Source organism: Montipora foliosa, chromosome 2, assembly GCF_036669935.1.
Source record: "Montipora foliosa isolate CH-2021 chromosome 2, ASM3666993v2, whole genome shotgun sequence".
Classification (NCBI taxonomy): Eukaryota; Metazoa; Cnidaria; class Anthozoa; order Scleractinia; family Acroporidae; genus Montipora; species Montipora foliosa.
Window position 1 is genome coordinate 60,194,272 of NC_090870.1, and position 13,336 is coordinate 60,207,607.

The 13,336-nt window shown below is 39.0% G+C and overlaps 1 protein-coding gene across 8 annotated transcripts in view; it reads left to right on the plus strand.

Moving 5' to 3' along the window:
• The window catches only part of LOC137993751 (uncharacterized), a 16,791-nt gene extending 7,476 nt beyond the window's left edge, over window positions 1-9,315 (plus strand). For 6 of the 8 annotated variants that reach the window (XM_068839754.1, XM_068839757.1, XM_068839756.1 and 3 more), the window contains exons 3-12: window positions 1,584-1,712; window positions 2,050-2,254; window positions 2,839-2,974; window positions 3,188-3,331; window positions 4,729-4,956; window positions 5,866-6,010; window positions 6,331-6,411; window positions 7,227-7,321; window positions 7,600-7,663; window positions 8,719-9,068. In XM_068839754.1, the coding sequence (XP_068695855.1) occupies window positions 1,584-1,712; window positions 2,050-2,254; window positions 2,839-2,974; window positions 3,188-3,331; window positions 4,729-4,956; window positions 5,866-6,010; window positions 6,331-6,411; window positions 7,227-7,321; window positions 7,600-7,663; window positions 8,719-8,751 (1,260 nt within the window). In that variant the 3' untranslated portion in view covers window positions 8,752-9,068. Of the gene's footprint in view, window positions 1-1,583; window positions 1,713-2,049; window positions 2,255-2,838; window positions 2,975-3,187; window positions 3,332-4,728; window positions 4,957-5,865; window positions 6,011-6,330; window positions 6,412-7,226; window positions 7,322-7,599; window positions 7,664-8,718 lie in introns of all 8 variants that reach the window. The other 2 variants (XM_068839752.1, XM_068839759.1) reach the window with 2 other exon arrangements.
• Window positions 9,316-13,336: the final 4,021 nt, after the last annotated feature.

Here is a 13,336-nt window from a genome sequence, read left to right on the forward strand (position 1 = left end):
TTGAAGGGTAGCTTGTGACAACTTGTACAATTTACTGCATTTCTAAAAATTCACAACTTTACTTTCGATAAGTCACTACATAGAATTTTTTTTTTGCAAATTTCGTGAGGACACTGAAAACGTTGGCATTTCTCGCCAGCTGTTCCGGAAATGCTTGGTGAAGCATCCTTGCAAAAAAAATTCGCAATTATGTGGTTGCAAAAGCGTAGAACAATACGGAATAACGTAATCAGGTAACAAATGAAGTATGATGAAAATTCCCAGTTTTAAACTTGGTTGGCATAGCAACCTTGAGAACAGGGAGCGTATGATGGTTGCTATTAACTTCAACCGCGCAACTTTGCACTTGTCTGACACTGTCACGAGACGTATCCTCGAATGAGACTTTATTTAGTATTTATGAACGTGGATCACGGCTCTCAAACTATCATTAGACATCAATTAAAATTACGTATTAGCAATCAATAGATAGCCATCAGGCCAGTAGACAAACCAGAAGCCTAATTAATTACGTTATCTCACTCAAGCCAACCCTGATTCACAGTTACTTTAGTTACTTTTTGTCTTCTTCAAATGGGATATAAACTGAGGGCTAAGATTTACACGTTTTCATTCTGAGAGCCGATGTTGCATGTTTAAATCAATGGAAAAAGAGTGCGGCAGGTTGAAGAAACTGACCAACTTTGATCAGTAAGCTTACCACATTCCTTCCCAACTAGATGCGTTTGGTCTCTTCAGAAAAATCCTTTCTCTTTCGACTGTCGCTGGGCAGTCACTAGAGTACAACATTTGATTTAATGCCCTAGTTTCGTGGACATTACTAAACAACGGAACAGCGAAACGACGCACCAAAACACCATGTATGAGCTCAACATACATTGAATACTAACCGACAAAGGTTGGATTTGAGATTAAAAATCGTTTTAGGCCTAATTAGGCCTAAAAAGTTATTGCTCCTAATCTCAGTCTTAATCTGAATCCTAATCTTAATCTCAATGGCTAAGGAGCAATAACGTTTTAAGCCTAATTGGCCTAAAACAATATTCCATCTCAAATCCAACCTTTGTCGGTTAGTATTCAATGTATGGTGGGGTCATACATGGTGTTTTAGTGTTTCGTTTCGCTGTTTCGTGGTTTAGTAATGCCCTCGTTTCGTTAGAATTTGACAATACAATACATAGGGACTGCGTTCTATATTTCAATTTGATCGCCTCGTCATTTCACTTGGTTGAGTTCATCATGCAAGTTGCTAAGATAACTCAAAGAGTACGAGGCCTTTGAAATGAAATCATTATTAAAAGTCGTTGCAATGCTGCACCACTGAAAAAACAACTTCATTCCCAGGGTCTCACGTGCTTCTTGAAGAAGCCCTGGGAAATAAACACGACAAATCAGTATAAAAAAGATAGATAAGGAAAAACTCGGGTATTAACTTTTGAAAAGTATTAAATTATTTTTTCTCATGTGTACAGCTTCTTTTGTTCACATATAACTCGTGTTTCTTGACTAATCACTAGCAAAATTCTGTCAATTCTAAGTTTATAAGCTCATTGTTGTTTCATGTTTTTCATTCCGACTTGCAGAAGGGTCAGGGATACTTCTACAAGAGACGAGTCAAGTATAACAGCTCCGTTTTTAAAGTTAACATGGGTGTCAAAGGAATTCACATCAGCGATAAAAAGGGCATGAAAGTGTTTTTTGACATGAGTAGGGTGAGTGAATTTTTTTAGTATAGCTTTCTGGTCTCATTTTCTCCATTTTAAAGTGAATTCGCTTTTAAATTCAATAAGTTAGGATGAAACCGTTTCAGAGGGGGATCCAGGGCGAGGAAAGGAGGTTTCCTCCTGTTAATCCATGTTGGCCAACCATTATATACATAATTGACCATTTCCTTACGAAAAAAAACTACTTCGCGAAAACGTGCACTTGTACCAGCTTCTTTTGTTCTTGTCCACAGCTTTATGTAATACAAAACAAAAGCATCAATTTCGCAAAACGTATAAAGACTTAGAAGATAAATAGAATACGTACTTTTCATGATGTTTTCAGATATATAAGGAGCCAGCATTCGGAAGATTGCATTACAATATTTGTTTGCTGGATGGCTATACACCTTCAATGTTCTCAAATGGGATTCCTCATGAGAAGCAAAAGCAGTATTTGAGCCAAATTTGTAAAATAGCTCAGGAAAGCAAAATCTTTGACACGAGTCTGAAACTCATCAGAGAGTATTCTACGAAATGGAAGAACGCAGGTGAATATGATAAATAAATAAAGACAATATTTCACTTAGAGTGCTGCCATTTTGCCATTTTCGCGTCAAATGTTCCTCACTTGTCACGTAAAATTGTCCGCAAAACATGCAGTCATTTGGTTTAACGTCGACCGAGCTGTGAGAGACATGAATCTATTCTTCAAATTTTAAATTATAATTTTAAATACAAAAGTTCTTTGACAACACGAATGGAAAACAAGTGGTTCCGTTAAGTAAGGAATGGGTCCATGCCTCTTACTGCATCGGTAGTCGGGCTAAGAAATACCAGTTTTGCAAATGTTGAGAATCTTCTGCAACTCGTGAAAGCGTAATAGTAGGATATGTTTGTTATAAGTGAAGCGATTCTTGTCGGCGACGACGAAAGACATTGATTTGAGGTGAAGTGCACTGTAAAATGGCGACGAGTACAAAGCAACGGCAATAGGGTGGGTCGTGACGTAACATTAAGTAACAGGATACACTCATGGATTACTGGACTGACCGATCGATTGATTGTTTTTTCACTTCATGGAAGATCGATTTGCTGATGAATGCAGTTGTAATTTCTCATCATTTGCCTGCAGAAAATCAGATGAAGGCAGCATGGGAGTTAAGTATCATGGATCTCGTAAGCGACATTTTCACAGAAGCTTTCTTTGGAACCAGACTGGATCAAATAGCCATGTACAAGTTCCTCAAAGGAAGTTGGGGAAAGGGAAGGTTTGTAGTGCACTTATTTTCATTACACATTTCACGGTCTTAGAATTGCCCTGGAAAATATTGCTTAACACTGAAGAAGAGTACAAACGTTAAGCTTGCAGCTGTGTCGTATTTCTTTCTACAGTTTCTCAAGTAGTCCTCGTCAGTTTTGGTGGCCTCTTGGTTATGCAAATTTGTGCTTCTATCCTAATTTTTCGCTCTCATCTTTCTCAGAGTACTGAAGAGAGCCATGGAAGCTGCCAGTCGCGTGAAACAAACTCTAAAAAGCAGTCCTAATGTCGCTGAAATTCTTAAAATTGGAGTCCAAGCAGGAATCACAGAGGAGCAAGCCCTGATGGACACTTTGTTTATGCTAAAGTAAAAAAAAAACGCTTTTTGCAAGAAAAAGTCATTTAACCCTTCAAACAGCTATGTTTTGAAAAGTGCTTAATGGCCCTTTGTCATCAGGTGTCCATGCTAATCAAAGACAAGAGAGTTCGTACCCAAACCTGTAGTTGATGTGTTTGGAAGCAAGTTCAGGGGGTGCAAAACAAACGTTTTCAGTCCCACGGGATTCAAAATGATCGCCATGTGAGAAAGGTCCATTGTTAGCAGCATGAGCGTGAATGACTTTTTTTTGTGGAGCTAATAAAAACTCTAGAATTCAAGTATCCAACGGTTAAATTTACATAGTTTGACATCAAAATATCTGTTTATTGCATCGCCGCAATTATCATGACATTATTAATTAAATATATGTAATTCATGAAATACATGAACTACCAGTTAATTAATTTGTTATTCAAAAGCAGAGCATAATGTCAAGATACAATATTGCAATAAACAAGTTTGGATACTAGGTGATCATTTTGGGAATACTTCGGGTCAAGACAAAGTGAACAGACATTTTTTACATAATAGGGACGCTTTCACTTATTAAGGGCAAGTAAATGAATGTAAGAATTCAAGTAAATAAGAGGTACATTTGAGAAATCGAATCCTGCTACCCCTTGTCGGGTAACTATTTTAAAATTTCTTCCAAGATTACGGCCATGCAGAGATGGGTTTTGCATCTATTGTTCCCAAGACCGCACGCGCAGTCTTTCTTTCACACTAACTGACCAATAAAGCCTGGTTTTCCTTCGTGATGCAAGCATAAGCACCATTCTAGTCACCAGAGCCTTGGATCGACCCAAGGCTCTGGGAACTCTGTGTAGAAGAACATGCGCCGTAGGGTTCTTATAGCTAAAAGTTGGCTATTTGAACCTTATGGCACCTGCTCACTCCTCTTGATAACATGGATGCACCAATTAGAGACACTTTTGATTGTTCTTCATGAAAACCAACGAGAAGACACTTTGTTTCAGAGTTCCCCAGTGCCCTTCTCTCAAGAGCTCTGGGGTCAAGATTAGCATATACACAAGAAGCATACGCAAACTCAGTAGCTTGTTGTTAATTAGAGACTTTTGTTAGAAAAATAGACACTAATTAACAACAGGTAAATGTGCCTGCGTGTGTTGCTTTTGCTTAATATGCTTGCGTAGCTAATGAAAATCAGGCTTATGGTGTAATTCTTTAAATAACTACGCAATGTGACCGAACTAATAATAGATTTTGAACTAATTTCATCGGAATAGATTCGCTCCGTTACCTCATATTCTCTTGAAGAGCAGAAGAATTCGTTATCGTATGTTTCTCCTAATGTAGGAAATTAGTTGGAATTTAAGAATCTAATACATTGAAAATAGATATAATTTATGAACTTTTCATTTTAGTTTTAACGCGTATGGTGGAGTGTCTGGTGTGTTGAGGTCCTGCATTGCTAGACTCTATGTTCTTGAAGAGGATTACAAACAGAGCATGAAAAACGAATTGAAAACTGTGTTGTCAAACAAAGCGGAACTATCGGAAGCTGCTCTGAAGGAAATGACACTCTTACATAACTTTATACTTGAGGTACTGCGCATGCACCCACCTGTTCCGGTTTTCTTCGGCAGAGCAAGGTTAGTGAGTAGTTCCTATTCTCGTTTGTTTCAAACAGTTGCATCTTATCATTCCCACGCGTATCAAATAAAGCTAGCTATGAACGATGCAAATACGGTATGCCTAAGCTCAAATGTTTAAAATGATATAAAAATCTCAGTTGGTAGTAAACAAATTTTACATTGAGAAAGCAGCAGTCATCTGTTCTACGATGGAGCAAAGCACGTCACAAAATGCTTCCAATGCAAAGATCCCTCAGAAAACGTCAGTTGGTTGCAAAGCATTTTGTGATGATTTTCAGTTGTCTTAAGCAGAAGTCCATTTCCCATGAGTCTCGACCACATTGGATTTTCGGTATTACTTTTTTTTAGGACTCCTACTACGAGAGTTTTGCGGGAGAAAAAAGGTGGCGTTATTGTGTTCCTTGCACGCTCCATGACTTTGCATTGAGCATGGGCAATCCCTCGTGCGGCCACTGGTTACAGACCAATAAGAGGTGTTGTGGTCATTAGGCCAAGTCTGATTGGTCATGATTTGGCGGGACCCGTAATCTAATTTTAAACGAATAGTTGGTGCAGCGGTGAGAGCACTTGACTCCGACCGGTGAGGCCCGGGATCGATTCCCAGATTCGTCGTCGTATGTGGGTTTAGTTTGATAGTTCTCTACTCTGCTCGGAGAGGTTTTTCTTCAGGTACTCCGGTTTAGGTTCCCCTCTCCTCAAAAACCAACATTTTTGCGCCATTTAGCTGTTTTCCTTCTGTCCTCGGAACGGAGACATTTGGTAAAATTTGAGACTATGCAGGGCACTCAAAGCATCCTGGTCTTTATTTACAGTACATTTCACGATGATGCAATTAAAATGGCCAATTTCATTATTCGATGATTCACTTGTCATAAACTAAATTATATTGTTTTATTTCGTCAACAGAGATGACTTCATTCTCGACACAGAATGTGGCAAATTTATGGTGCGAAAAGACACACTTCTTGTAGGAAATGTTCACATGGCACAAAGAGATAGCACCTTATTTGATCAGCCGGACACATTTAAGCCTTCTCGTTTTGAAGACGAGGTAAAAATAATTGAGAAAATTACCTAAGGCTTTGTATGAAGCTAATTTAATAGAGTTGTTGTCTCGATGCTCCTTTCTACAATGTGAACACGAGAAGAGAAAATCTCGTTTTTCTTTTTCTAATTAATTAAATTGGAGGACTTAAAAAAACACGCAGATAAAATGGAACAAAAATCTCCAATTACAACGATTTTTGGAGTCTTTTGACACCGTCCTCTACAGTCCCATGATTTGCATGCAAGTTGGTTTGTTCTTGAGTTTAGGGCGTATGTAAGAGAAATAAAACTCACTTAGCTTGTTTACTTTGGTTTGTGTTTTAGTCGTTAGTAGATCATATTATTTACGGATACGGACCATTTCACCAAGAAGCGACCCCGCAGAATCATCGCTGCCCTGGACAGGTACAGTTGGTCTATGACATAGCTAATTGGCTAACTGACTGACTGACTGACTCAGCAACCAACCGACTCACTGATTAACCTAGAGAATTAAATACTGGATAAATTATTGATAAATAGAAAACATCGTAATACTCTGCCATTTTTTCACCTAAACTTGTCACTGCTTAAAGGCCCTACGACGTTTTTAAACTATACATTTAAATATCTGTAGTGTCTGCAGTGTAGTACTTCCAAAAAATTTTCCCTCGTAGTGTATCCACGTGTTTTAGCGGGCCTTTGATTTATGGGCAAAAAATTTTGGCCAAGCCAGTTGGGCCCTGGTAACTAATGACATCAAAGAAGTAACTTGATCGTTTCTCCTCAGACAGAAATGTGCAAAAGTGTAAATAGAAGTCTTGTTGAAAATCTAGAGCTTTTTAGTAAGTCTTATAGTTACCCTTGGGATGCTGTGAATGTTCGGACGATTCAGAATGGAACTTCTTTAACATCATTAGTTACCAGGACCAACTGGCGCGACCAAAAAACTCAAGGCCCGCTAAGACGCTTCATGATTCACTATGAGGGGAAAATGTTTTGAAGTACTTTTCCCGAGCCAATATAAATATTTAAACGAATAGGTAAAAAAAAAGGGGGAAAAATAAGCGTCAAAGGGACTTCAGCTATACTCCTATCCTCTACAATCTCTTGATACTCGAGTTGTTTTGAAAATCGCATCACCTGCCTGAAGAGCAAGACCGTATCGTTCATGAAACCGCCGCTTTGCTGACGCAGCTTACTTCATAAAATTAACATTTCTACTCTTTTTCAATCCTTAGGATATCACTCTAACAGTCCTCAAGGTTTGTCTTTCGTTCATTCTGCTCAACTGCGAGTATACATTGGCAGAAATACCCAAGTGGACAGGAAAAAAGTGAGTCTTTCTTACATCCTGATCAGTTCCCGTGTATCAAATGTTTGAAATGAAAGGTACGACAAACAAACTTAAGAAGTTACTTTTCATGTGACATTTATACAGAGGTCGGAAACAGGTTGGAAGTAGAAAGGAATTACGGTTCCTCTTTACTTGAACAAATGACAAGGCACCTGAGACCATTCGCGTCCCCTTTTTTCCAATGAAAGGTACAGGCGTAAGTAAATTTCTTTTCAATACAAGCTAGTACAAATCGAGGTATACCTTTTTCCTTATAGATTAAGAAGAATTGGTTGTCCCGATAATCCAATGAAACTTTTGGATTTCAAGTACCCGATAGAGGTAAGAATTTTATCGTCAAGATTCAGCCAAACGTAGCCTCGCTGACGAATGGTTAGTCGCTCACTTATTCTGTCAGCTGAGAGAGCTGACAAAACCAAGAAAACTGGCCTCGCAAAGCCATCAAGTCATCTGGGAGCAGGTCAATTGGGAATTTGAAGCATAATATCCCGAAAGAGGTTGAACTATTATAGAGAACACATGAGCAATCAAAAAACCGTACAATTTGTAAAAACAAAATATAAATAGTTGATTGAAGAGTGCTGTTTCCCGAGCAATCGATGTTCTTTGCATAGTTTTGAAATGGAAGTTGGAAAGAGCATCACAGCTAGATAAGTAACTTAAAGTGCACCTAACCTCTACTTGAAGTATTTTCTTTTTCAAGAGTCAATTGAATGTCTAACAAATACTTTTCCTTTGCTTCTCTAGAATTTACTTAATGGGCCTATATGAGGTACGAGAGAGCAACAAAGCTGGCATTCATTTGTCCCATGGCTGAGCTAGTGAGAGGTATGGGTCTATTCCTTCATTGACGTCAAAAACTAATTTAAACTGCCAAAGTTCTTTCAAAACTATAATGCAAAGTAGTTTATGACGTCATCCAAGGAATAGGCCCATGCCTCTCACTGCCTCGGCCACGGGACAAACGATTGCCAGCATCTTTCTCTTACATGCCTTATAAGGCACATTAAAGAGTATAATCTAGAGAAGCAAAGGTAAATACAAGTTTGATAGTTAACTTTTGCTAAAGGAAATATTTTGACGTTAAGTGCGCTTTGAGCAGTTGCAATCAAGCCTGAAAAAAGTCCAAGCTTCAACGAGACCCTGCAATGCGCCGCACAGTTCTACCGACTGAGCTTTGATCTTTTCCAACTTTCTTGTCCATCCCGCAGTCCAATTTTGAAATCTCACGCATGTGTATTTATATTCTGAAAAAAATTCGTTTTCCTGGGAGCCAACATAATTTTTACACAAAGGGGAGCGAGATGTGTCCAAAGTAGGAATAATTTTCAAAGGCTACAAACAGAGATTATTTTAAAATCGATTTATGTTTTAAGGTTGTTGGACCATTGCAGGTTGAAGAAATATGAGAAACCAAGACAAATCTACATCCACGTCAATGGAAAAGCACTTACGCTGCAGGAGTCACAAGAAAGAAAAGGATCGAAACAGTAGGCCTCCAATGGTGAATTCAAAAACTATAATAGCGTACAGTGCCACAGCGAGTGAATCTTAAAACACAAAATATTTATGAACATTTTCAATGACAGACGTCACTGAAGCATCAGCCGAGAATTATGTATCATCGTTAATTATTGCCACGTTGAGAAGACTCACAGGACGCAACAAGCGAACAACGAACTAAAAACCCGAAGGATCGGACCCCTGTATTTTTTCCTTGTTTCAAGCACTGTAACGACCACGAGGAGTCAAGTACTGTCAAACAGTATTAAACAATTATGTACAGAGTAAAGTGTTCAGGAGGAGAAAGCACAAAGAAACGATAGAATCCTCAAACTAGTCAAAACGTAGCCAATGTCACAAAGGAGAACAATTTTCTTGTTCTTGAAAAGCAAATGTACAATTTTGATGACAGTACACAAGACATCCATTCATGCATACCACAACATTTATCAAATAAACTCCAGTTTAACAAATCAAATGTTTTACATACCATGATTTTTATCTTCATAGCTAGAATACCGTATTTATTCGATTAAACGCCGCAGATGGAAGGAAAAATACCAATAAACGCCGCCCTTGAATAAACGCTGCACCCAATCAGAAGAATGCAGCGTTTACATTACATCACGGTACATCTACATGCTCCAGCACTCGGCAAAGTCCCTTTTACACTTATGCTGTTTCTGCTTAGGTGGCCTCATACACCGTAAACCTTTTTAGAGTTTATTCGAGGATTGTAAGAAAAAGATAAGTACACGTTACAACTCGGTAATCTAAACCAGCCTTGGAAATTTATCTTCCTGTTGTAAAGATGTTTTTAAGTTAAACGTGCAAACTTTGCAATTCTTTCATCAAGCTCGTTCTTCAGAATGTTCGCAATGTGCTGTCCGGTGTTAAGGCCAAAACATTTGCCAATATAACATGGCCGGCCTCTCTGTGGAACTTAAAGGACGTTTCTGTTATAAATAATATTTACAAATGATCTACCGTAATTATTGTCAGGGATTTAAGAATTACCATTTTGAAATAAACGCCGCCCTCGAATCGAATGCAAACGCCACCCTTGAATAATCGCCGCATCGGACACCACTCAAAATTAAGAAACGTCGCGTCGTTTAATCGAGTAAAAACGGTTACTGTAACAGTCTCGCACTTTCCAGATTACCATTTAAGGGTTAAAAATAACCTCTGGTTTTGTATACCACGGTTTCATCTTGATGGACTGGTTATGAAACTCTTGAAGCTCCAAGAGCGAACACAGTGACATAAACGTTCCGTGTTAGCTCGATCGTAACCATCCTCGGTTCACAACTGAGCGTTAAAATTATTACTGGGTTGCCTATGGCAAACCCAGTCGAGGTCTGCGTTTTGTTTTCTTTGTTTTTACTCGGTTGCCTTATCGCAAACCCAGTCGAGGTTTGCGTTTAGTTTTTTTTTCTTTTTTTACCTTTTTTTAGTTTTTTTTTCCGTGTCGGTAAAAGTCTTGCCTGTCACTCCCCTGGTAAGTGGTGTCAGTTTGTGGATAGAGTCCTTCTGCCAGTATTTCTTAGGATCGAGAGGGTAGTGCAACTGCGTAGATTTCTCTGGTGGACAAAGTAGAAACATTAACTTAGCATGCAATGGCGTCGAAAGTCATTTAACGCGAATGTCGTTTTAGTGGATCCTAAAACAAAATATACCATTATGGAGCTCAATAATAGAAAGTCATATGGATAAAATAGTAAGTAATCTCAAAAGCGACGAAGCACTGGACTTCGACAACACTCTCTCGCCCGTCGAGACGAAATCAAAGTGAGCTGTATTCCCGGGGGGGCACTTGGGTCAATTTTTGCTGGGTATGTGCCGCTGGCCTCTCAGGACCATACCCCATTATAGTCTATTCTGTGGCCAATTACAGACCCCATCTTAGTCACTTTTGGGCAAATGCAATTTTTGCAATCCCAACTTAGTCACTTTCTGTTTATGCCTCTACCTTATAGAGCCTTTTAAGTAGGTCATCCTAAACTGAATTGACACGTTGTTAAATTGAATGTAGAACACTTTACTTTTCACCTACGGTTGAAACATTCTGGTACATTTGCTAACCGTAAGTATTTACAAACGTACCGTCATAAATAGCTGAAATGCAAACATTCTTCTTAACGGGAACGTCATTTGATAATAGTTCTTATGTGGACAAAAACAAATTATTTAGAACTTATACATCAAAAGATTCATACTCCCAATAAAAATATTGGCAGGACCATTTTATCAGTACATGTACACTGTTTCAGCATCTTTTTCTAAACTCTTATCCAAAGTTTTATGCAAGTACTTGCGTTTCCTTCTAGATATTCTCAGGTCCAATTCCAGCGAGATCGAACTAAAAGTTCTGATCAGGCTGTATGGTTAAAGGGTATCAAAAGTGGCCAATCTTTAAAGTAGCAGAAAACAGGCCGACATATTTACTGCTGCTCAAGAAGATCGGCTGGATTAAAGGACGGGCATTCAAGGTTGTTGACTCCGCTGTGAGGTCAACTTGGACATCTTCAGGAGATGGTTCGTTTCAGCACTCTGGCCTTTAACACCCACAAGTTTTGTTTTCACAACTCTTGGCCTTTAACGTCGGTAAGTTTAAACTATCTTAAGTGGCTACAAGGTTAGTGCGATACTCTTTAGCCTAAGCAGCGAGTTAAACTAGGAATTAATTTCGAATTTCGAATTGTCTTACCTGTGTTAGCACTGTTATGGGCGAGCCATATTGATGATGCCAAAGGTCGCCGGCCGTATTGGAGGTGGAATAAATGTTCTGGTAAACTGTCAACGTTTGAAAGACGACTAAACAAGTCCCAAGAGGAAGACATCAAATGCTTGCATAATCCGAAAGGAAGATCCAAGTTGTGGTTAACTCCGTATGGACGATTACAAACGCAGAATAGCCGGAAGATAACTACCGTAGCAACGGATTTGATATTGTGAACAACTTTGTTCTGGACCCAGGGGTTCTGCACTATTGTGCAAGTCGGTTAATGTTTAAGTTGTAATTTCATGAACAGAGTTCACTGCGAGGCGACTGTTAAATATTAAAAAAACAACACGAACCATTTTGTACCATGCCGACTTTCTTCTTATTTTCTTATAACAGGAAATCCCGGAAAAATGTGCGACCCCATTCTAGTAACTCTTCTAAACACTGTAACCACCATGTATAGTCAATCCAGTCGTGAAAAAATGCGACCCCATCCAGCGGCACATCCCCATTAGCCCGTATAAGGGAGTACCCCCCCCCCCCCCACCTCACCGGGGCTGTATTTTACCTGAAGTACATGGTAATTTGACCAACGATTGAGTTTCCTTGTCTTCACGCACGCAATATGAAAATAGGAAAGAGGTTTTCGTCTCTAAGAGCAACATATGTTGTTGTTTCAAATAAATATGTCGCTGGAAAAGGATTCTGTGGTATTTTCTGCCCCCTTGTGACTTATAATATCATGTTGTGTATTTGAATTTTCAGACAGAGCTTAAGGTTTTCAAATGTGATTCTGGGGAGAAGTTTTTTCGTATTGCTCTGTAAGCAGGAAGGGTTCACAGGCCTGTTGGGAAGCGTGCTTGAGTTTCAACAAAAATGAGCCCAAACATCAGTGAAAACTTGTGACGCAGATATGAATAATAAAGTAGCTGCTATTTCCTAAATGATTGGGAATTACCTGGTGATAAATAACGTCCGTAACGCGTCTTGGAGAGTAAATTTGACTTTGCATAAACAAGACGTTGGGCGATGTGTGTGATCTTTGTTTTGACTTCGCTCATTTCATTGTCAAAACTTTATTAAACACTTGACCAGAAAAAAAAACTTACAAAAACCCGGTATCTTGCCATCATTTGACACAGATGCTTCACTGTTTGGCGATTGAGGGTAAACATGCCGCGGTTAACTTAATCACGGCGCCCGCTGCTGAATTCGGGCCATGTCACTTTCGATTTTGCAATTTACTTGCAACGTAGTCAAACAAATCTCCCAAAATGTTTGTCGCTGATCGTAACTTTTTATCTTCTATATTCACGGTTCAAAATTAATGTGTTTTAATGTCGTAAATATTTTTATTCTCGATTCGGGGGGGGGGGGGGTGACCGTCCGGGAAACTTCCTTCTGCTCTTTCTGAAAACTGTGTATTCAATTAGTTATTTGCTTTTTCATCAACATTTGTTTTGCATAAAGCAAGCTAACAGAATCTGTACCTTGCTGAGTTCGCCTTTGTTGGCGTTCGCGCGTTGTTAATCAGTATTTCGGTCAGATTGTTGTTTTTATGATAGGGGTTTATTGTTTGGTCGCCATCCTAAACACTAACCCCGCAGAAACAGGGCTTAACTTCGCAATGGTGAAGTTTTAGTATTCAACTAAGCTTTCAGATGCTCAGAGGGCACACTTGTGGTGAAAAGAAGTTGTGAGGGAACTTGAAAATTATAAACATGTCAGCCCGAAAGCCAACGTTTCTCGCTTCTCTTTTTTTT